The sequence below is a fragment of the Triturus cristatus genome, chromosome 6 (assembly GCF_964204655.1).
Source record: "Triturus cristatus chromosome 6, aTriCri1.1, whole genome shotgun sequence".
In the NCBI taxonomy this organism is placed as follows: Eukaryota; Metazoa; Chordata; class Amphibia; order Caudata; family Salamandridae; genus Triturus; species Triturus cristatus.
The window spans coordinates 878,535,387-878,558,926 of record NC_140589.1 but is presented as its reverse complement, the minus strand read 5'-3'; the positions used below and the strand labels follow the sequence as shown (position 1 = coordinate 878,558,926).

Genomic DNA, 23,540 nt, shown 5'->3' with positions numbered 1-23,540 from the left:
AAGTGCCTAGTTGACAACTGATGAAACCTTCATGAATCCCTAACAGGGATGGAAACGTGTGTCTGATCCTGACCACGGAGAGGGCGGGAGTGACTCTGCAAGAGTTGGTGGAACTTGTTAGGAGACTTGTTTATTTGCTGATCCCCTGGCTAGTTTCATAGCCTACTCATATCGGAGCTAGCCTCTGAAATGTCTCTTCATCCAGGGCTTCCATTCCCCTCTGCCTCACTTCCTATTCATGCCCTTCCCACTTCCCCTCCCCAAGAAAGCCCAGTCGCCACTCTGCTAGACTGCTAATCCGCAGTCTAGCGGATTTCTGGTGACATTACAACATGGACTAATACATGCCTGTTACTTCAGACTTTATGTTGATAGTATTAAATGCCTTGAGCCTAATGCCTTGCAGTAATTTTAGATGGTTCTCGCCACTTTCTCCATTTCTTCATCTCCTTTCCAATTTCACATAAACACCTCCCAAGTTAGAATTAGTTGTGTAATATGTTATTCAGTATAGCAATTCATTATTATATACAAGTAATACTCGGTGAGTAGTTCATCGAAATGGTGACAACCTTCCTATTTGCAGCTCTCTGCTTTCATTATTTAAACTGCACCTGTATGGCCATTTTACAGTAGTTATGATAAAGTTTACTTTAATTTAGACGCTATCAATCAATCAATCAGGGTTGATAGAGCACAACTACTCACCTGTGAGGGTCTAAAGGCACTGAGGGGGCAGCTCCATTGAGTGCCGGGGTCATCTGAAGAGTCAGGTCATGAGGTGGCTGCGAGGTAGGAAAAAGACTTTCCTCCCATTCTGGTCTTGTAGATGCATGGGATGGTGGCGGGAGAGAGATCGGCTGATCTGAGGTGTCTTTTGGGTGCGTGGAAGGACAGACAGTTGTTCAGGTATATGGGTACGGTGAAGTGAAGGGCCTCGATTGCGTGGGTGAGGAGTCTGAAGGTTATTTTTCCTTCGACTGGGAGCCAGTGGAGATCGCTGAGGTATTGGGTGATGTGACTGCAACAGGGGATGTCGAGGATCAGTCTGGCTGCGGCGTTCTGGATGGTCTGGAGGTTGCGCAAGAGTTTCTCATTGATTCTGGAGTAGAGAGCGTTGCCGTAGTCCAGTCTGCTGGTGATGGAAGCGTGTGTGACAGTTTTTCTGGATTCGGATGGGATCCATCTGAACGTCTTTCGAAGCATGCGGAGGGTGTTGAAGCAGGTTAAGGATACGACATTGATCTGTCGGTTCATTGTGAGCGATGAGTCTAGTATGATGCCGAGGTTTCCAGCGCGGTCCGTCGGGGTGGGAGGATTTCCGAGGACGGGGGGCCACCAGGAGTCGTCCCATGCAGAGGGGGTGGAGCCAAGGATGAGGACTTCTGTTTTCTCAGAGTTGAGTTTCAGGCAGCTGTTCTTCATTCAGGTGGTGACAGCTTTCATCCCTTCTTGGAAGTGTGTTTGGTGATGTTGGGTTCGTTGGTGAGGGAGAGGATAAGCTGGGTGTCTTCAGCGTAGGAGATGATGTTGAGCCGTGGTTCCTGATGATGGCTGCGAAGGGGGCCATGTAGACGTTAAAGAGGGTGGGGCTGAGGGAGGAGCCCTGGGGCACTCCACAGATGGTCTCTGTCGGTTCCGAGAGGTAGGGAGGGAGTCAGACCAGCAGAGTTCTGCCAGTGAGGAAGGAGCATATCCAGTCGAGGGCCTTGGCGTGGATGCCGGCGTCGTGGAGTCTGGTGGCTAGGGTGCGGTGGGAGACGGTGTCGAAGGCAGCCAAGAGGTCCAGGAGGATAAGGGCTGCCATTTCACCCTGGTCGAAGAGGGTGCGGATGTCGTCGGTGGCCACGAGTAGGGCAATTTCGGGGCTGTAATTGCAGCAGAATCTGGATTGGGAGATGTCTAGGATGTTGTTAGCTTCGATGATGTCTGCTAGCTGGGTGCTGACGGCTTTCTTGATGACCTTTGCTGCTAATGGAAGCAGGAAGATGGGCATGAAGTTTTTGACATCTGTCGGGTCTGCTGAGGGTTTCTTCAAGAGGGGGTTAACTCTGGCGTGTTTCCAGGGGAGTGCGAAGGTGGCGGACTTGAAGGAGCAGTTGATCGTCAAACGTAGTTCAGATGTGATAGCCAAGGCGGCTCTGTGGAAGAAGTGGTGTGGGCAGGGGTCTGAGGGTGCTCCGGAGAGGATGCTTTTCATGGTCTTTGAGGTGTCTTCTGTCGTGACTAGAGTCCATTTGAGCAGGGTCTCTTGGGTGGCGTCACATGGAGAGGGAGCCGGAATGGTGAGGAGGTCTTTGTTGTTGAAGTTGTCATAGATCATCTTAATCTTAAGGTGGAAGAAGGTGCTCAGTCTGTTGCAGAGGTCTTGGGAGGGTGGGACATCTGTTGTTTCGCTGCAGGTTTTTCGAATTCCTTGCTGATGGAGAAGAGTTATTTGGTATTGTGAGCGTTGGTGAGGATTCTGTCTTGGAGGGAATTCTTCCTTGTGGATTTGATGAGATGGTGGTGTGCGGTGGTGTATGCTTAGTAGGTGCCATGTGTTTCTGGGGTATTGTTGTTACTCCATGTCCTGTCAAGTCCAGCTTGCTTTCTTGATGTGTCTTCCTGCAGCTTTCTTGAGGGGACGAGTGTGTCAGTGGCAGTTTGTGATCCAGCGGTGGAGGTCGTGTGCTGCGGTGTTTGCGTCTGGTGTAGGCAGTGGTGGGGTGCTGATGAGGGAGGAAATAAGCTGGTCTTCAGTGACTTTGTTCCAGCTTCTGCAGGGCAGTCGGTGGGCATACTTGTGTAAAGTGTTTTTTTTTAAGGAGAAATGGATGCAGTGGTGATCTATCCAGAGGTGTTCCATGGTGTGGCTATAGGAGAATCGGTTTCCTTTGCTGAAGACGGGGTCCAGTGTGACTTCTGCTGTGTGCGTGGGGGCAGTGACTAGTTGCTTCAGTCCTATGCTGGCTAGGCTCTCTAGGAGTGAGGCAGTGTTTGATTCATCGTGGTTGTCCAGGTGGAAGTTTTGGTCTCCGAGTAGGACGTAGTCTGTGGAGGCAAGGGCATAGGGTGTGATGAGGTCGGTGATGGCGTCGGTAAAAGGAGCGCTGGGGGCGGGCGGCCTGTAGATGAGGGTTCTGCAGAGAGTCGTTTTAGGGTTGATCTGGAAGTGGAGGTGCTCCATGAGGGTCGTACGGGACGGTGGTCTTCATGCTGAAGGTGCTTTTCTAAACGATGGCGATGCCTCCTCCTGGGTGGATGGGGTGGTCCTAGCAGAGGATCTTGTATCCGTCGGGAATGGCTGTTGGAATGTTGGGTGAAGAGTTAGCTTTGGTCCAGATTTCTGTGAGGAGGACAACATCGGTGTTGAGGAGGTCCCAGATTTCTATGACGTGCTTGTGTAGGACACATACGTCGAGGAGGATGCAGTTGAGTGGTTTGTGAGCGGTGATGTCTGGTAGGCTGGGAGATGCTGCTGGGGTACGGAGGTGGGTTTAAGGTGCGACGGCAGGGTAGACAGGAGAGAAGGCCTCGGGTGTTGTTCGGCGTCGAGAGCTGGCAGTTGTTGCTGCCTCCGAGGTTGAGAGCCTGGAGGGTCCTGGAGTCGTAGCAGATGCGGGTTAGAGGACCCGGATCCCTGGCACTGGTTGCGGTCGGGTCACGGAGCAGACGGGCTTGCATTTGACACGCCTTCTGTGCGCTATCTGTGCGGCTGCGCAGCGGACCCCATTAAGTAGGGATGGGGGGGTGGGTCCGCTGGGAGGCGGGAAGGACACACTGAAGGGGGGAGAGACCATGGAGGCAGCAGCCACAGGGGGAAAAAATGCAGCAAAAGGAAAAAAAAAACACGGTAGAAAAAGGGGAAGACAGAGAAGGAAGAAAAAAAGAGGGCACAGAGGAAAGAGGCAAGAGAGAAAAAGAGGGCACGGAGAAAAGAGGCAAGAGAGGTAGAGGCAGAACAGAAGAAGAGCAGAGTGCTCTTCCACTGAACAACCAGGGATGAGGCGCAGGTAGGAGCCTGCGGGTGGAGGGCCTCGAACACCCTGCAACATTGAGCTCAGGGGATAACACTCAGTGGTGGAGCTGCCCGGGGTAGAGCAGTCACACTGACCAGGTCAGTGGTCTTGCCACGCAGCAGCTGCCATTAAGTAGGGATCAGGGGAGGGCGGGTAAGTTCGGAGGTAGGAAGGACACACTGGAGGGGCCCTGGGTAAGCAGCGGCAGGGGGGGGGATGAAAGCCGTGAAAAGAAAGAAAAAAACACTGTAAAAAAGACAAGAAGGCAAAGAAAAAAGAGAGCACAGAGGAAAGAGGCAAGAGAGAAAAACAGGGCATGGAGAAAAGAGGCAAGAGAGGCAGAGGCGGAACAGCAGAAGAGCACAATCCTCCATCCTTCCAAAGAAACAGAACTGACCCCCACGGAAATAAAGATCTGCCCATGACCATGCTTCAGTCAAGTGTGAAAGCTAAGATCAGCACTTGTGTCTCCTTGTCCCACAGTTGACAGTACAAATAGTGGACCATATCTCCATCCCTGATTTGCCCATAACAAATTAAAGCACATGGATAGACAGCTAATCTTTGCAATTTAAAGTTTGCACTCATTTATAGTTAAATTCCTACAGTAAGTTGACAGACCCATAGTATCAACTCCTAGCTTGTGAATTTGCTCGGCCTGATGGACTCTTAGTCCAGGCTAATAGTAAAATAAACATAAAACATCCATTCTACACAACCCAGAAAGAGCATATCCAAACCACAGAAACTGCCAGATAAAATATTGTATTCCAGTTCAGGGAAAAAGTCCATCCGGCAGGAGTAAAGTCTGTTGCTAATTTGTTTGAGAGATTTCCCACTGATTCCAAAAATATACCTAAGGAAGAGATAAACATAGTAACAATGAGTGTCAATCAATTAACTTCCAAAACAGATTATGTTATTATATGCAAGTTAAATTATAAAATATACATGAATGGAATTAGACTCTACTGTGCAAGTCTAGATATTCAAATACAATAAAATAGGCAGATTTGAGTCAATCACATTGTGTTCAACATACAAACAGATTTAGACCCTGGCGGACAGAGTACCATCCGTTTGGGTGGCAAAGGACTTAAAGTTTGCCACCGTGATGAACAGTAGTCTGTCTTATTTAGAGATGACCACTGGCCCTGTGGTCATCTATGCACTCTGAAAAGAACTGCAATTATTACAATTCCATTCAAGGCACAAAAAGTTGGGTGGACGGCTGCTATCGGTTTTGACGGCGGAGCTCCAAACTTAAGAATTTTTTTTCCTCCCAAAATGAAACTTTATCACTAACAAAAAAATGAATGACTCCACACCCTGAGAGTTTTCTTTCATGGTGTGGGTGCGGGGTCACTATTTTTTGCCTGTGCCCCAACGCCAGTTATTCCCTGGCGATGATGGACAAACAAAAGCCCCATCAGACCGTACATTCTAAACAGTGTGGGATTTGTGATGACTTTAGTCTGATGTACTATACTGTCCGGCCACCAGAGGTAGCTTTTAGTTGACGGAGCCCCCCTCCTCTCAGGGGCTGACCATCCTCTCAACCTTAAGCGGGGAGGGCAGACTGTCAGTTTGGCAGACAGGGTAGCTGTCGTGTTTGCGGTGGAGTACATTCTGCCTAACTCTAAATTACCCGCACAGTGCTTTGTGATATTGGCGTGCACTTTCATTATAGTCTATAAAGCACTGCAAAGAAGCAAAGTATTTCTTAAAACTTACAATTCCTTTATTATTCTACACTGGTTATCTGCACAAACTTGCATTATAGTCCTGTACAATACTAGGGCCTTAGCTATTAGGCCAGAGTAAGAGTTAAGACCTTAACCTGTAGGCCAGAGTGAGATGGAGAGCGACTTTCACCAAATGGGCAGGTAGTGAGGGCACGTTCAGGCTACAGTTAGCGCTGCGGGGGAATGATGAAAAGGCGCTGGACATGGCACGTGCATGGGAGGCACTGGTGATTGAGCTCCAAGGGTGGGTACCGGAAGAAGTGGAGGACGATGCTATAACGGGGCAGCCAGCGGAAATGCAGTAATAGAGATATACCGGGTAGAACACAAGCGATGGAGTGAATACACTACATTTAATTACGGAACTGAGCCTGGCTATTGTAGGGGGGAGTAGCCCGCAACCAATGACACGGCAGTTTAAAAGAGAGAATCATCCTTATACCTTGTATTATGGCACACTGACATGGGGGGGGGAGGGTGTTTATGCATATAAGAGCGCTGATGGGTACAGATTATCTGGATGACAGCGAATAGGATTGTATACCGCATTGATTTCTGGCAATCGGATATGTTCATCCACACGAGAGTAATTACTGCAAGGTGTTTGTAATTGAAAATATGCAATAAAAATGTTTTTGCAAAAAAAAAAAACCTGTAGGCCAGAGTAAGAGTTAAGACCTTAACCTGTAGGCCATAGTACGGGTCTAAGACCTTAGCTATTAGGCCAGAGTAAGAGTTAAGACCTTAGCTATTAGGCCAGAGTAAGAGTTAAGACCTTAACCATTAGGCCAGATTACGAGTCTAAGACCTTTGCTATTAGGCCAGAGTAAGAGTTAAGACCTTAGTTATTAGGCCAGAGGTCTTAAAGGTGAGGATAGGAAACTGTGGTAGTCCTCTGAGACATCTATGGCTGAGAGTATATTGGGGACCACAAGTCCATGAAGCGCATTTTTACTGCTGACAACTCACCGCGAGCTGCCATTTTAAACTTTTGATGGCTACAGATGAACTTATGCCAGGGTGGTTTATTAATATGTCTTTTTGTGTTTAGGCTACTTTAGAATACCAGTTCCACAATGTTACAGAAGCTGGAGTTTAAATTATTGGTTAGTAAGATGAGGACATTGCTCATCGGCTATGAATGGGAAGAATTAACCGTGAAAGCTCGCTGACTTGTTGTGGCTCTGTCCCTCATTGGAGAACAAGTGCTTTTAGTCTGGTTAAACTATGCCATGAACACCATCTTGAAATGGGACAACTAGAGGTTGCTGCTGTAAACAGGAAGGCTTGTCAACTCCCCAATGAGGTTCCAGCAGATTACAGAGGGCGACCTGTAACCTAATGAATTTGCCTCTATGTTTTCTGTCTGTTGTTGGTGCAGCAAATTGTCCTTACACCAAAAGACCCAATGTTTTGGATGCAGAAGTATCTGGGAGCCACCTTGTGTAACTATTTCAGGCCACGGTTCCTTTATGCATGTCCCAGGGAGCAAGCGGATTAAATTTGGCCATATGCTGTAAGATTTATTCATTTTAATGGCAAGCAAAATCTAGCTCGCTTATTTTCAATCATCTAAAATGCCTACAGTTCTCTTAGTGAGCAGTGAATGTTCGCGTCCCTGATGACAGCCTTACCTACAGAGTGGAGAGGTGTGCGAAGAACATTCTGATCAGCACCCAGCATTACCTATATGCATAAAACATACTGCTCATGGACATAAGTATTTGAAAATGGTTTGCACAGTGACATAAAGGCTTGTGGTGATTGAGGGTATGTAGTTACTCTTCATATGTCCAAACATGAGGACCTCTAAAGGGACCGAAAGTCCTCAAACCAGAAGTAGATCAGTTTGAACCTCTTGGGAATCTGTCTGCAAGCTGGTTTACCAGTCAGTGAGGAAGTTAAAATCCCCTGAGCCAGGGAACTGTCTAAATGGTAAAGATAATCTGCACCTGGACTTTGCAAGTAAGAGGCCCCATCAGCACTTCTGTTTCCTGCACACACCACTGCGTTCCCTTCATCCAGGCAGCTCCTTCTCCGCCCTCTTCAGATCACATCAAGATACACTCTCTCACCAGTTCAACTGTAAGCATTGAACTGCTGAGAGAGGACTGCTTCGTTATCCCAAAAGAGCAACAACATTGACGATTATAAAGGAACACCAACATAATTAATCGTTAGCTTGAGCTTTCAAGTACCTTCTTGTAACTGGCCAGACAGGCAGGTTATAACTGACCACTGCCATACAGACTGCTATTAAACGTTCTGTGGCAAAGTGCGAGTGCTTTAGTCAAGCTACAGTCGAGAACTGCTTTTTTAAAAAAAAAATTAAAACAAACTTTATTGGGATTTTCATGTGCAGGTATATCGTAGTACACATCACAGTAAACATTTAATTATTCCGGGAATACAGGATACAATTCAGACATTGTGCGTCATCCGTTCAAATTGTATAGGTGTCCACGACATATTACTATAATATCCCAAGACCGCTAGAAAGGTCACCATTCTATCCCAGAGTTATGCTTTACATACCTAGCCTACGAGCAGTTGTATTCAAGGGGAGCGGTGTCCGCTCAACTGTCCCACAACCCCCAATCCCAACCGGAACCCACCCACCATACCCAACCATGCCACACAGAAAGCAGTCACAGTCTGGGGGACTCAGAGCAGACCCCTGGGGTACAGTCGAGAACTGCTTAAACAGTGGTACAAGCCATTTGTAGCGTAAGTGGTTGGTTTTTGTGCAAAACAGCAAAAGGTGAATGTGTTTCCCACACTCCAAACTTACAATCCCAGCAATCGGTCCCAAAACAGTTAGCAGCAAACTTGGCCAAATACACTCTGGTAGGTAGAGTTCCCAAGCGGAAGTTTAAATACAAAGTGTGGCGTGCAACAGTGGCAATTTCAGTTAGCTAAATAACTAATGTATGTTTTACTTGCAAATAGTCAACAGTCAAATGTGAGGAATAGGCCTGCCAAGGCGAGACGTTTCCAGCACACGAAGGTGTCTTTTACCAAGCCAACTGTGGCGTGATCTACAAGAGCTGAACTGGACCAAAGATGACAGAGTCCAAGTTCATCCAGGCATCCCTTAACATAGATTAGCCAGGGATTGTATTGGAAATTTCCTAGGGTCGATGCTTCCAAAACCACTCTCAGATATGATGCCCCATGGTGGCTGCGATTTACTTAAATTCAAAAGGCGAAAGCGGGAATGAACTTTCAGTTATCTGCGATTGCGTGCAGTAACTGTATCCCCAAAGTAGCTGAGACTACCGCTTTTTGTCTGTAACCTTGTAAGATAATGCTCAGGATGTGGCAACCAATTTTTTATCAAGTCCGAAGGATGGCGTTTGCTTGACGCTACAAGGCATTGGTTGCCTTTTCAATATGGTCAGGCCAGTTCAGTTTGTTAAGGAAGCGAATGCTCAAGTAGTCATAGCTCTTAATGGTTTCAAGCACCTGACCCGTTATCCTTGCGGATTTCCTTCAAGGCGGAGCCATTGAAATAGGCATTATTTTTGTTTTTTGTGTGTTAGTGCAAAGATATTTCTGCCTACAGATGCTCTCAAAGTTCTCCAAAGATTTATGCATTGCGTTTTGTGTATACATCAATAGCATCAATAGAAGTGCGTCATATGCAAAAAGAAGAATGAGCATTTGTTTTTACTGCACAACCTCGGGGCATCCAAGGCTCTCTCTGGATACAAATTCTTTGCATTTGTTTAAAAATAGAACAGCGGGGCAAGTAGACAGCCTTGCTGTACACCAGAGCAGATTGTAAAATGAGGGATGTATACCCCAGAGCTTCCGTAGCAAACAGAAGCGCTTGTTTCTGCATGCACAGTTGTTTTCCACCCCCATTTTTTCTAGTGATTGCCAAAATTCTGATCTGTTAACTAGATCAATCGCCAATTTTAAATCTATAAATGATAGATATAGACACAATTTGAGCACCCTTCTATATTTGGCACACACCATATATGGTTTGACAGCTTGATCGATAGTGCTGATGCTTGTACGGAATCTAGCCTATGCATCGATTAGAACATTATTATTCTCAATCCACCCTTGCAGCCTATTTGAAAGTACACAGCCAGAGATTTTTCAGGTGCTCTATGATAATGAAATAGGCCTGTAATTACTGGGAAGCATCTTACTTCCTTTTTTGTGGAAGGGCACTATGATAGCACTTTGCTACGAAGAGGGGATGCATTTTTTCCCAATAGCTGCACTAAACATCTTAGATAGGACGATTGACCAGACCTTCAGGTCAGATCGAAACATGTCCACTGGGACACGATCGGGGCCAGGGGCTTTATTGGCCTTTTGCTCTATGACTGCTCTTTCTACCTCCGGGCGTAGCTCCTTAGTTCTCAATTTGGTCTATGGTTGGCAAGTTCTCCCAAATATGTCAAACCACCACTGCTATTATATACTGCCTTTTAGTGGCCCACCTAGGTGTGTGAGAAAATCTGATGACCATGACTATTTGGACCATCCCTGAACACTCTGGCAATTTTCCCTGAAAGGATCTACTATTTTTCTCTTCTGCTGCCTCAATCAGGTCGCTCCACACTTGTTGCTGGTAGTTTGATTTCTTCCTCCTTAGTAGGGCTTTGCAGTTGCTCCTTTCGCTCTTAAACATTTAATCATTGATTAACGAATGATGCTGGTACCTATATCCGTTAGAGACCTTCGACTTGGCAAGTCTACACTCCTTATGGTACCACCCAGAGTAATTCTTTAACAGACCATTCTACCTGGCCACTCTCGATGTAGACCATTTGCGTGTAAGCTCACTTGACAGAGTCCTATAATTTTCTAATATCACAACATGGTCTCCATTTTCCACATCTTGAATATTTGGAAGATATTCCTCTGTGGATGTCATCAGTATGTTCTTGTCGATTGAGTAGCTATCCGCAATCCATTTTACATCTCTACTACTGTTATCTGGGAAGATACTAGCAATATAACATGGAGGACTTTCAAACCCTGTCACTATTCCATGCTTGAAACACAGAGGGTCGTGATCACCCTTAGGCCGCTGAATTACTTGCATTTCATCACCAGTTCCCATTGGTTGTTTGGAAATAGGATACCACTTCTCTTATTGCTTTGGAACATAGGAGCCCCAGGTGATTCGGCCATTTCGGAAGCTTAGCTTTAAATTGTTGAGGAAGTTAGCAGACGATCTCCCTTTACATTGCCTGCTGATAGGAATAGAGCAGGCAATATCAGGCAAAGGGATACCCCAGCTTGCTTCCTCTTTGCTCGTTGCCTCGTTCCATATACATTTGGGCGGGTGAATATCAAAATCTCCACATACTATCAGATAATGAATGCCGGCGGGTTTCACCATGGCCTTTATTCCATGGATGACTTCCTGTAGTGTTGCTTATTGATCCTCAGGTTTACCACACTGGTTGGGCTTCAAATAGACATTGGCAACAACTATTATGGCTTGTGGTTTCTTGTGGGCCTTGGTACGTGCAACAAACATAATCGAGTCGTGAATAAAGAAACTTTTGATACCATGTAAGCTAGTTTTGTTGAGATCCAGGAGGAGAGACCCCCCCCCGCCCTTACCGTATCTATTTGCTTTAGTGGCAAAACCCATTTGGCACTGATTCAGCTAAAGTACCAATCGCAGCCCAAGTCTCCTGAAACCAGCAAATCTTCTTGGTACTAACAGATGCCACTCAGTCCTCATCCTCAAACTTTGGTTGTAGGCCAGCTATATTCCTGGACATAATGGTTATCCCGCTGGCTTTATGCTTCGCATCTCTCCAGGTCCAAAGGTACAATTGTGGACAGGAAACTAGGTGCCCTTTTAGCTAAAATGAGACAGCAGAGGTGTAATACATTTTGTAATCTGCTGTATTAGGGCTGTTCAGTACTGCTGGCAGCCAGTGCCAATTAATGCCACCACCTACTGCAGGTTTAAGGCTCCTCTTCTGATTGATAATAACAGCTCTATTTCTCCCCTGGTAACTGTCATATTTTTTGCTTCCCTTAGGACACCGGGAGTCAATTTGTAAAGTGCCTCCAGTCTTCTGAGTAGGACTCGCGTATCCTGTTGCTCCGAGTTCTCCTGTCCCAACTCCATCTGGCATTCTCGCCGCAATGCTACACTCCAATCTCTACTTTGGGGGATCATATCTAGGCCACTCACATGCAGATGGTCCTTGTTATCATTGATCAAATTCGGAGTAACTGGTGCATGAAGCTCCACGTCACTATATACCTGAGTCTAGCCAGACTGGGAGCTAGGGCTAGCATACTCACAGGGATTAACTAATTTAATATCCTGCAAGACTAGCAAGCTAAGAGCATGAATAGCCCAAAACACTTCTAGTAGGCACGCTTGATTTAATGGTAATGGACATACCGGATCAGGGAATAGATCAATAAAAGTCAATTTCGCTAGTGCTTGGGGAGTCAATATATTACAATTCTCAAATATCCCCAGCGGTTTAGTTTCCACTACCGTGCAGTTTGATTCAGGCAGAAAAACGCTTGGACATGGGTTTCATGGCGCAAAGCTCCTACCATTTGCACCACTTTGCTCTTCACCATCAATTCCAGTGTCGTTATCTTCGAGTACACTTAAGGGAGTCCCTACCTGGATGGCGGTGCCTCTGAAACATTTCCTGCATCCGGGGTTAAAACCCCTTGTTCTCCTTATCTTTTTTGTGCGCTTCAGTGGCAATATCGTTTTTTTTAATTCCCTTAAATTTCTTCTTCTTTTTACACTTTACTTTTGGACTTCGCACATGGCGCTGCAATGCGGGGGGGGCAGTTGGGGTACAGAGTTTTTTCATAAAAACTGGATACAGTTGCATATTGTCTTTGTTGCGTTCCTCTTGCTCTCCTAAATAGCTCTCCTGTTTCTATTGTGGGGCCATTTTGCTTTGATGATTTTCCTTCTCTTCTGGCTGGTTTACTTCTATTATGGCTTCCCTTTTTCCCCATTTAGTGACCAGCACTGTGCTATTTAGTAATGCGTGGTCATTTGCACCAGGGTGTGTGGCAATCTCATGGCGCTCTATTTCGTGCCTCGTAGATTCTACCTTTGTGTTCTCTTCCCTATTGGATGGTAATGGTCCCACTGCGGCCATTACAATATGATTTTTTGCCACTACCCTTTTATCCCCATTTAGTGCAATAGGTTTCATTACATCTATCGGCCGTTACACACCATGTGTAGATGCTGGGTGGCTTCACTTTAAGGTTGCCAGCACTGGTGGACTTCTCCAGAGTTGCACCTCGCTTATACTCATTTGGTACCAACAAGTCGGGAGTTGGGGCTTCTAATGTTGACATTTCTAAGATGGTTTGAAGTGAGACATTGTGTGGGTGCACTCCCATAAGCAAAGGGGGGAAGTGATAAGGAGTGGTGCTCCCTGTTCGACAATAGTTATTGGTCCCTGGTTCTCCCTGGTATTTATAGGATCTTTCTTGCTCTCGACCATTGTGCAACTACCTGTGGTTTTTCCAATCGCCTCCAGCTTGGGTGCTTCAGCCCCTGCCCCATTACTCGTGGTCACGAGACCAGGAGGGCAATTTACTAGGGCACATCACCAGCATCACACATTCCTATACACAGATTCTAAGGACACATAACACACGCTTTCCCTATTACAGAAACCTAACAAAAGGAACACACATGAGGAACACCTACCGTAAAAGAAGGGAAAAAATCTAAAGCTACCACAACCTAAACAACTTCTAAAACATATTGTAATCCATAAACTTGGCAGAAAGCTTCCTAGCTCTACTACTAGCCTAACTCTGCCATCTCTCAAACCTACTCCATTGGACACAGGAACAAAAAGAATCATCATCCATAAGCAAACATGGCAAGACGTTGCCAGGAACAAGGCAAACAATACAAAATTACTCCTGCCCTCAATACACAGATATCTTACTCTTATTCCACACATTACCCCCTTCAACCTAAATGGCTCATTTTTATTGACTGAGACAGGACTAGACAGTTTAGATTGTGATTTATTATAACTCCTACGATGTCTGCTTCTTACATAATCATACACTCCAGGCAGATTCTCAGAAGGGTTCCCTCTCTTTCCATCCAAATAAACAATATTTCCCTTTTTACATTCTTCAACTCTATGTATTACCCCAAAAAATGATCTTCCTGTGTAGTTTCCTTGACATTACCCTTCAACCACCATGGTGCTAGACGAGACCTCGTTTCCATCCGCTCTACATTGCAAATGGTGAAACCCCATAATGGAATTTAGCTTAGCCATGTAAGCAATATAGATTGGAATGCTCTGTTCCCCTTTATTTCACCACTTGCCGCAAGTTGGACAGCATCCTTAACGACACAAGTGAAACGCTCAACTTGACCATCGGATTAAGGTGGTAAGAAGTAATCCTTTTATGCTCCACGCCACATCTGACAAGATAATTTGAAATCCTAATACAGTCAACCCGTGGCCTATTATCAGTAACCAAGTACTCAGTAACTCCCTCCTTACAAAAGGCATCTTATAAAAATGTATTACAGTACTCAAAGTCACACTTTCATCAACATTTACGTCTGGACATTTATCATAATAATTTACAACAATAGCCTAAACCTACCTCCTTGTCAGAGCCTGGAAGGGTCCATTCAGATCAATCCCAAAATTCCACCAAGCCCCTTCAGAAAGATCCACAGGCAAGGACTGAACCACACAAAATGTTGCCAAAATATCATTTCCACCACATAATTTGCCTTGCCTCAGCCAATGATCCACTACTTTATCCACCATTTGCCACTGAACGTGTGAAGATTATTACCACAACCCTTGTCAGCATAACATAAGGAGGGGAGGGAATTAAATGTGGCAGGTAAAAGCCCGCTCTTTGGTGAAACATGCCATTGAACTAAGTGTCCTACTGGAATCAAATTAATGGGATATACTTTTCATTACTGAAACTTGGATTCCCCCCGACTCAGAGATGGATCTAGGAGTAATTTGCTAATCCATCAACCAAGGGCTGAGAAGATAGGAGGGGGGAGTGGCTGTTATCTTTTTTTTAAAAGGGAGTGAAACACCATACAAATGGATAAAAACCAGGAGGTGGAACTAGTGAGTTTCACCCTGAAAACTAAACGTGGGACTCATTTAGCCCTTGATGGGCAGAGGACAGGCCCACCAGGCCAGCAGAGATTATGGTTCTCCTCCCTGACCCCAGAGACGGACCCCCCTTCCCATATTTAGAGATTCTCCCATGCCTGGCAGGGATCTCTAAGTCTACAGAGCAGATACCACACAAGTGGCTACACTGTAGGCTGGGGGATATGTTGAGAGGCTGCCATCTTGTTTTGGGACAGCTCAGAACCTCCGTTTCTTTTATCAAACACAACCTTACACGTGTATATTTGTTATTGAAGAACAATCAATCATCCTGATGTGCAGTGATGTCCTTCCTTGTGTGCTGGGTTACTAATTTATTTCCCTGCCCAAGCCTGCCTTACACTCCAGTGACGGACAGTCTGCAAGATCATGGGCTTGTGCCAACAGAGCTAGCTGAGGGCCTGACAGGGCTAACCCTGCAGTTGCCCCGCCTCTAATTGGGTGGGGGACAAAAGCAAGTTTGGTTGGGGAGGTAAACTGCCAATTTATGGTAGCTGACTCGCTCTGCAAATCTATAAATGACCACCCCTACATCTGCTTCACGGTGTTAAGGGGAAAAGAAGTGAGAACGGGCAATGGTGGACAGGAGAGAACGAGAGGGAATATAATGTTATGTTGGCTACTTGTATAGGGCTCATCCCACCTCAAGCGTTTGAGGGGCCAGAAGAGGGAAGTATGTGACTTTAAAGGTGAGGGGTACCAGGAAAGTTAGAAAGATAAAATGATTGCCTGAGACAGAGGAGATGGTACAACTTCCCTTTAATGCATTGCTGTCTAGGATGCTGGAGATTGCAGTACTGCTCAGACGAAGAGACACCACCACAGTAATGCAGTGCTGAAGAAAGCCCAGGGAAGGCTCTCTATGCCATGAAGATGAATGAACACTGTGTAATGCTTTGTCTTCTCTAATTAACGTGGTTCAGAGGTCATTGTCTATTCAGTTATATTATTTTATTCCTTTCAGGGGATGAGCTGAGTGATTATCAGGTTTGTAGAAAGCACCACATAAATGAAAAATTAAATAAGTAAATAATATAAGGACTGGGAGAACCCACACAATCATTTAATACAGAACCATAAAGAACACTAAAGATGTCTCAACACCAGTTCAATGGACTAATGTCCCCATATATCTCACGCAACCTGCTTAATGCATGCATTTCAAGCCATGTAACGCACACACAACAGACATTGATCTCAAGAGGGGATGCGGAATTGAAGGGGTGAAGGTGTACTAGAAAGCAGTAGGTCGCAGGGAGTAGATTCACTGCTTGGCCAGGTCTTAGAAATCAGGGATAAGAGGGATCCTGGTATGGCACTGAGTTAGAGATCAGAGACACAGTGGGTAGGAAACGCACTACGACCGGACAAAGAGATTCCAGGAAAACAGTTGAGTCCACTTTTCCCATTCTCTTGGTCAATGTTTGATGGAAGCTACAGATCTTACCCCTTCTCTACATCCCAATTGAGACTTTGATGTCCAGAGGCAGGGCTTGACGATTGAGTAGGAAGGAGCAATAGGGAGTAGGAAGGGCTTCAGAGAGAATAGAGACATCAGGTGTCAAGTCAGATGTATTTTCTAGGGTGCTGAAGGGGAGGCCCTGGCACTCTTACTAGCCCAGGGCTACTGATTGGCGTAAGCTTACAGAGTTTCAAGACTGACCCAAGACTGCCATAGCAGCTGCTCCGATAGGCGTTCTTGGTCTTAATCTAAGAGGACTCGGGTAGTGTTTAGGAACATTCAGGACCCATGTAAGACTTGCGGCTTATTTCAAACCAGGAGCACAGTTGGTGGTGATGGAAAGCTGCTAAAATGTTGAGGACTAGAGCCAAAACAGCCCCAGCTGTGTAAGTGGAGGGCAGAAAAAAGGGTTACTGAACCAAAGTCTTACAGCTGGAGGACAAGAGGTGCAAAAATTAGAGTCTGCTTCAAAAGATATATTTTGCCAATCACTGCATATCCCAAGCCCCATCTTAAAGAGAACAAGCCCGGCCTACTTTTTCTCCACAGACGCCAAGTTCCAAAATATCTTTTAACTCCTGAATCTGCATTTGATGGGAGTATGCCAATACCAACGTCCATAACAGGAGTATAATAGAGTGGGTGGGAAGAGGGATGGAGGGATGGGTCTGCTGGCTATTCTGTGTGTGTGAAGTTAAGGAAGGTGGCTAAGCCCTCTGGGGGGGTGTTTGAGGGCCATGGGATGGGGTTTGGAACACCTCAGATGGCCATGACAACCTGGTGAGGAGTTTATTATCCAAGTGGCACTGGATGCCACAGACTAATTATCAAATTCAGAGACATCAGAATCTTACGGAATAATGGTTTCTTGTATAGCGTTTGTTACATGAAAGAGCTACTTCAAAGCGCTGAGGAACACAAGACGGCAGGAAGAGGTATGAGAGAGAGAGTGCCATCCGGAAAGAGGGAAGACAAGAATCTGCTCTCATGTTAGCTCCTAGTGCAGCGTCTCTCAGCCCATAAGTTTGCCTAAAATCAGTGCGTGAGACAGTTGGGGAAGGAGACAAAGTGAGAAAGAAGGGTCAACACAGGAGAGTTGTAAAAGGTCCAGTAAATGCAGGGCCAAATAAGACAGAAAAGCAAGCTATATTGTCTCCCATGCAATGAAGAAGAAATTTAAGACTGGGCTGGATGACTAGAACTAATCACGCGGGTTCTGAGTGCTCCACTATGCAATTAGACATTTGTATTTCGAAAGGAAGCGTTGTTTTTACATATTTCCTCCAAATATTAATTCACATACCCTCTGTTGAGATAAGCATTCGATCACCCTTCACTACAAAAAGACAGAAATACCTGAATAGTTCAAGTTAGGGGTATATTTAATTAAAGGAATGTAAAAGATCACTGCAGTCTGATAATCTGTTAAAATTGCACTTTTCTTGCCACACGACATTTTTATTTTGTGGGCGTTCAATATTGCTGCCTTTAAATCAGATGCCTTTCCTTTTTAAATAAGACTGACTGCTGACTCTCTGAAACAGAAGTCACATTCAGTTCTCGATCACTGCGGTGCTCGTGTTGTAATGTTCATGTGTTGAGAAATCAAATGGAACGCCTTAAATTAGGTATAAACAATAAAGCATCTCCTACTGGTTTAAAAAAGGCCTTCCAAAAGTATTTCTTCTCTAATTAACGTGGTTCGAAGGTCATTGTTTATTCAGTTCTGTCCTTTTATTTCTTTCAGGGGATGCACTGAGTGATTATCAGGTTTGTAGAAGGCACCAAGTAAATACATAAATGAAAAACGAAATAAGTAAAGAATATAATTCGAAGTGTTACCGAGATCCAAGCATATGTGTTGAATCTGAAAGGTGACCTGTGACCCCCCTTCCCCCCACCCCTTCAGAATGTTTACTAAATTGCCGTGGAGACTGAGGACAAAGTACACACAGATGAGGTTTGCTTAACCCTCTTATGGATTTTGCATATCTCCATAGCATCAGCATAAACCCCTGATGACATCACACAATCTGCACTATGATGTCACGAGGCACCTGGAACATGAAAACAACGTACTTGAACGGGGATAACTCAGCTGTAGCAGAAGCAAGGAGAGGACATTATATAATCAGCAATCACCTCAGAGACTACACAACGAACTGTCCACGTCACTGGTTAAATTAATTAAACAGGCAGAAAGATTACTTGGAAAACACAATCGCTGCTGTGATTTTCCGTTCCACCCCCACAGCCTCGGGGCACATGGTCTTACCCAAATGTGATGAGGAACACATTGTGACATGTTCTGGCTATATATAAAGGTCAGTTACTAGGGAGCCGTCGCATTGAAGACCCTGACTTGGTCACGAGGCAACCTCTGCTGGAGCCAGAGACCAACGAGAAGAGGGAGTCCATGGCTGAATTACACGGACTCCCTCAATGGAAGAGGAGAGGGATACGCTGCCTGCCACAAAGAGAGAATGTGAGTTAGCACACCTTTACCCCCTCTAAATCATTCTAGGCAAATACTCCCTTCTGCACCACTTCATGAGGCCTTCTAAACCCGAATTCTCCGAAGACACTTATTTTTCTTCCAATCTTCTCAATCCCCGCCCTTCCCCAATCTGTCCATTCTCTAAACCTGCCTTATTACAAATCTGTTTTCTGTGTTCCCATTTATACCCTCTCCAGACGCCCATACCTTACTCTCGTTACCTTCAATCACCTCAATCTGTCACACATGCTGCCCAAATCATATTGTCATCCCTCCTTTGAACCCAGTCTGTTTAATTCTACTACCCTACATTACGCTCATTTTCCCTATTACTCGTACCCCATTTCTATCATCAACCCCATTCCTTCTGACTGTCACCCACTTCAATTTGTCTCCCATTTTACACACTCCATCCTCCATTATCTGCCAACCTTCCACACCTCGACTCCTTACTTCAAAGCACTTCACTTGTCCCAAACCTTAATTTACCCAAACCCCCCCAGAGCCCCATTTTCCAACAATTCGACCTCTCCATTATCATTACACGTTTGGGTTACATCGGATATATATGTTTTAATGATTATGTTGTTTATGAAAGTGTTTTATGCTTTTATGGCTTATTGACGAATACAGATGGTTTTGACTGGCTGCATCGGATAATCTCGAATTCGGAGTAGTGTGAAATTGCTGCACTTTCAGTTGTCAGGCATAACAGATTGTAATGGAGGGAAAGGGCAGATTTTGGGTGTGGCAAACCCGCATATGCACATCATTTCCTATTCCGACCTCATTTACTCTGAATGTGGAGGTGAAACCGTGGGGGCGAAACACTGTTAACTGAGTTACCCTGGGGAGATTTTTACTACGCCGTAATTCTGTGGCATTTGTAATAACGTCATTGATTTAAAACACATTTTTTGATAAAACAGAGACTGTAAAACCCCAGTCACCCAAATGTTGGTCTTACATGAATGTGTTTACAAAAAAAATGGATTTATTGTTTATGGAGCACTAGCGCAGAATTATGTCACGTCTGGAGCTCAAACAGTAAATTTACCACTAATATAGGTAGTGAGTTTGGCTGAATTTAGAAAATAAATACAAGTTTATATGTTTGTAGGGAGATATTTAAGTAGGGTCGAGATTTAGCCAATCCATATTATGGCGTTTATCTCTATGCAAATTATGTTTTTGGAGTTTTTGTTTCCATGCGGAATCACCATTTGATAAGAAGGATGGAAAAGCTACTTGGGGAGGATGAAGGGTTGTCTGGTAAAATTGTGAGTGTTCCCTGGGGCCTCCACTGAAGAGGGTGACATTATTTTTCTTCTCCCAGTTTCGAGCCTCTCAATGCTTTGGCTTCTGGTAATGCAGTGAACGCCAAGCTAGGTATTCAGGGCACGAGTCGAGGGTACACGCAGCTGGACGGCGTCCACCCACTATTTTCACTGGGTGAACGCCATCCACCCTGCCAAGAAGTCAGGCCCCACTGAATAATGTGCTGAACTAGTCCAGTCCACACTTTAAGCAGCGCCTGCACATTGTCTGCTTTCCATCTGCAACAAGGTGCAGGCGGGGACTGGCTTTCTTATTTTACACTCCTGCTGGCCCATAACAAAGGCCGATTTTGAGGTGTCATCAGACCTCCTTTTGTTCGAGTCTCCTGGCTGGGGGCAGTTAGGAGCCTCACACCTGATGCAAATGAAGCGGAGGGGAAACAAAGGCCCACGCCTTGTTAGCATTTAACACATACTTAAGAGAGGCAGCTTTTCACTTTGTTCAGTCCCTGTTTATGGGATATGCATGCACTGTAAGAATGTCAGATGTGTTGGTCTTTCTCAGTATTTCCACAAAACGAATTGCATTTATATAGAGCTTTCTTCCCCTAAGGAGGCATTGAAATAACTTAAGTACCACAATTTTTTCTTGTAAAGCCCTACTCATTCCAATGCAGATTGTCAGAGCTCTTTACATCAACATGTGCACATTACATGTACAATAAATTATATGTTTGTAAATGAATGAACAAGATGTGTTACATAAAACTGAGGGATTGCAAGGTGTAGAAGTCACATATCATCTGCCATAGCTCACTGTGCTATTATCCTCGCAATGCGCTCAGCGCTTAATTTGTAAAATATTAAGTGCCCGGGCTCTGACCAGGAGGGGCCACTGCAGCTTGCACCACCCCTCGCCCCTGTCATTGCTGCCAAAATGACTACTAACCACCTCTATCGCATGTAAAAGCGGCAGCTCAGATTATTCCAGGTCCCCAAAGCTAAAGGAATGGCTGGGGAGGCAAGTGTGGGCATATTTTAAATTGCATTGTAATCCTAAACACCATTGTTCTGCTCATCTCTAAATTAGATGAGCAGGGCCACCATGTGGTAGACTGTTTTAAGTATGGTATTGACACTTAGGTGCCGGTGTCCAGCACTGAAAACAAGTGCCGGTGCTGAGCACCGGAAAGCACCGGCTCAAATTAAGCACTGAATGTGCTCAAACGTACACATGAAAGACCTGCTAAACATATATGTGAGGGCTTTAGATCTGATGTCACTTCCTGTAAAGACGTATCTTGTGATGCCACTTTCTATGATGTCAATTCTGTGATGCCATGTGTGATGTCGCGCGCCGTGGTCACTTGCATACTGCCTAACTAGGTTAGTCCCCCCGCTTCTGTTTTTTAGGACTTGTGCCTTGTAGGTATGCCTCCTGTAACAGATTTGTAGTTGATGCAGCAGGTCTTGACAGAAAGGTAAGCTATATTCTCTCACATGCAATGAACAAGAAATGTAAGACTGGGCTGGGCTGAATTACTAGAATTAATCACACGAGGTTTGAGTGCTCCACTAAGTAGAAAAACACCCATGCAATTAGATATTACGAAAATATGCAACGTTTTAACATATTTCCTTCAAATATTAGTTCATGCACCCTCTGTTGACATGCCCATTCGTACACACGTCACTACAAAAATACATAAACACCTGAATTGTTCAAGTTATGGGTATATTTAATGAAAATTTAAAAGATCACTGCAGTCTGATAATCTGTTAAAAATGCACTTTTCTTGCCACACGACATTTTTACTTTGTGGGCGTTCAATATTGCTGCCTTTACGTTAGATGCCTTTCCTTTTTAAATAAGACACACTGCTGACTCTGAAATGGAAGTCACATTCAGTTCTCGATCACTACTGTTGGTCGTATTGTAATGTACATGTGTTGAGAAATCAAATGGAACACCTTAAATTAGGTATAAACAATAAACCATCTCCTGCTGGTTTAAAAAAGGCCTTCCAAAAGTATTTCTTCTCTTTCATGCACCTGTCTAATGTTCCTCCTATCGTAGCTGTGCTGGCAGCTTCTTGCACCCTCGTCCTTGCCCTGACTCCTTCAGATGACGTGGGCCGATGCTGTGCATGCCCACCTCTTCAAAATTTGGCTGCATTCAATTCTGCATCATCACTGGGGCGCGCAGCTGTGGTGTGTCAGCAGTGGTGTGTCAGCAGTGAAGTGCACAGCAGTGATGTGTCAGCAGTGAGGCACACAGCAGTGGTGCGTCAACAGTGGGGTGTCAGCAGTGGCGTGTCAGCAGTGAAGTGCACAGCAGTGGTGTGGCAGCAGTGGTGTAGCAGCAGTGATGTGCACAGCAGTGGTGTGTCAGCAGTGGCGTGTCAGAAGTGGCGTGTCAGCAGTGAAGTGCACATCAGTGGTGTTTCAGCAGTGATGTGTCAGTAGTGAAGAGCACTGCAGTGGTGTGTCAGCAGTGGCATGACAGTAGTGGTATGTCAACAGTGAAGTGCACAGCAGTGGCGTGTCAGCAGTGAGGCACACATGAAGTGGTGTGTCATCAGTGAGGCACACAGCAGTGGTGCGTCAACAGTGGGGTGTCAGCAGTGGGGTGTCAGCAGTGAAGTGCACAGCAGTGGTGTGGCAGCAGTGGTGTAGCAGCAGTGAAGTGCACAGCAGTGGTGTGTCAGCAGTGGCACGTCAGCAGTGGCGTGTCAGCAGTGAAGTGCACAGCAGTGGTGTTTCAGCAGTGATGTGTCAGTAGTGAAGAGCACTGCAGTGGTGTGTCAGCAGTGGCATGTCAGTAGTGGTGTGTCAGCAGTGAAGTGCACAGCAGTGGTGTGTCAGCAGTGAAGTGCACAGCAGTGGTGTGTCAGCAATGTTGTCAGCAGGGGTCTGTCATCATTGGAGCACACAGTAGTAGTGTGTCAGCAGTGGCACGTCAGTAGTATTGTGTCAACAGTGGTATGTCATCATTGTGGAGTACAGCAGTGGTGTGTCATTATTGAGGCACACAGCAATGGTTTGTCAGCAGTGGTGTATCAGCAGTGGACTGCCATTATTGGAGCGCACATGCAGTAGTCTGTCTGCAGTGGTGTGTCAGCAGTGGTGTGTCATCATTGGGGGACACATCAGTGGTCTGTCGACAGTGCTTTGTCAGCAGTGGTATTTCCTCATTGTAGAGCACAGCAAAGATGTGTCAGCAGCGGCATGTCAACAATGGAGTGGCGGCAGTGGTCAGTCATCATTGGGGCACACAGCAGTGTTTTGTCAGCAGTGACTCTCCATCGTCATTAGGGTGCACAGCAATGGTGTATCAGCAGTGTTTTCAGCAGTGGTTCATCATCATTGGGGCACACAGCAGTGGTGTGTCAGCAGTGAT

At 45.5% G+C, this 23,540-nt stretch overlaps 1 protein-coding gene across 1 annotated transcript in view; it reads right to left on the bottom strand.

Annotated features, from left to right (window-relative positions):
- Positions 1-4,501: 4,501 nt before the first annotated feature.
- Positions 4,502-23,540, bottom strand: part of LOC146817994 (uncharacterized) — a 294,213-nt gene continuing 275,174 nt past the window's right edge. The window contains exon 8 of the mRNA XM_085609281.1: positions 4,502-4,857. Within this exon, the coding sequence (XP_085465407.1) occupies positions 4,712-4,857 (146 nt within the window). The 3' untranslated portion in view covers positions 4,502-4,711. The remainder of the gene's footprint in view (positions 4,858-23,540) is intronic.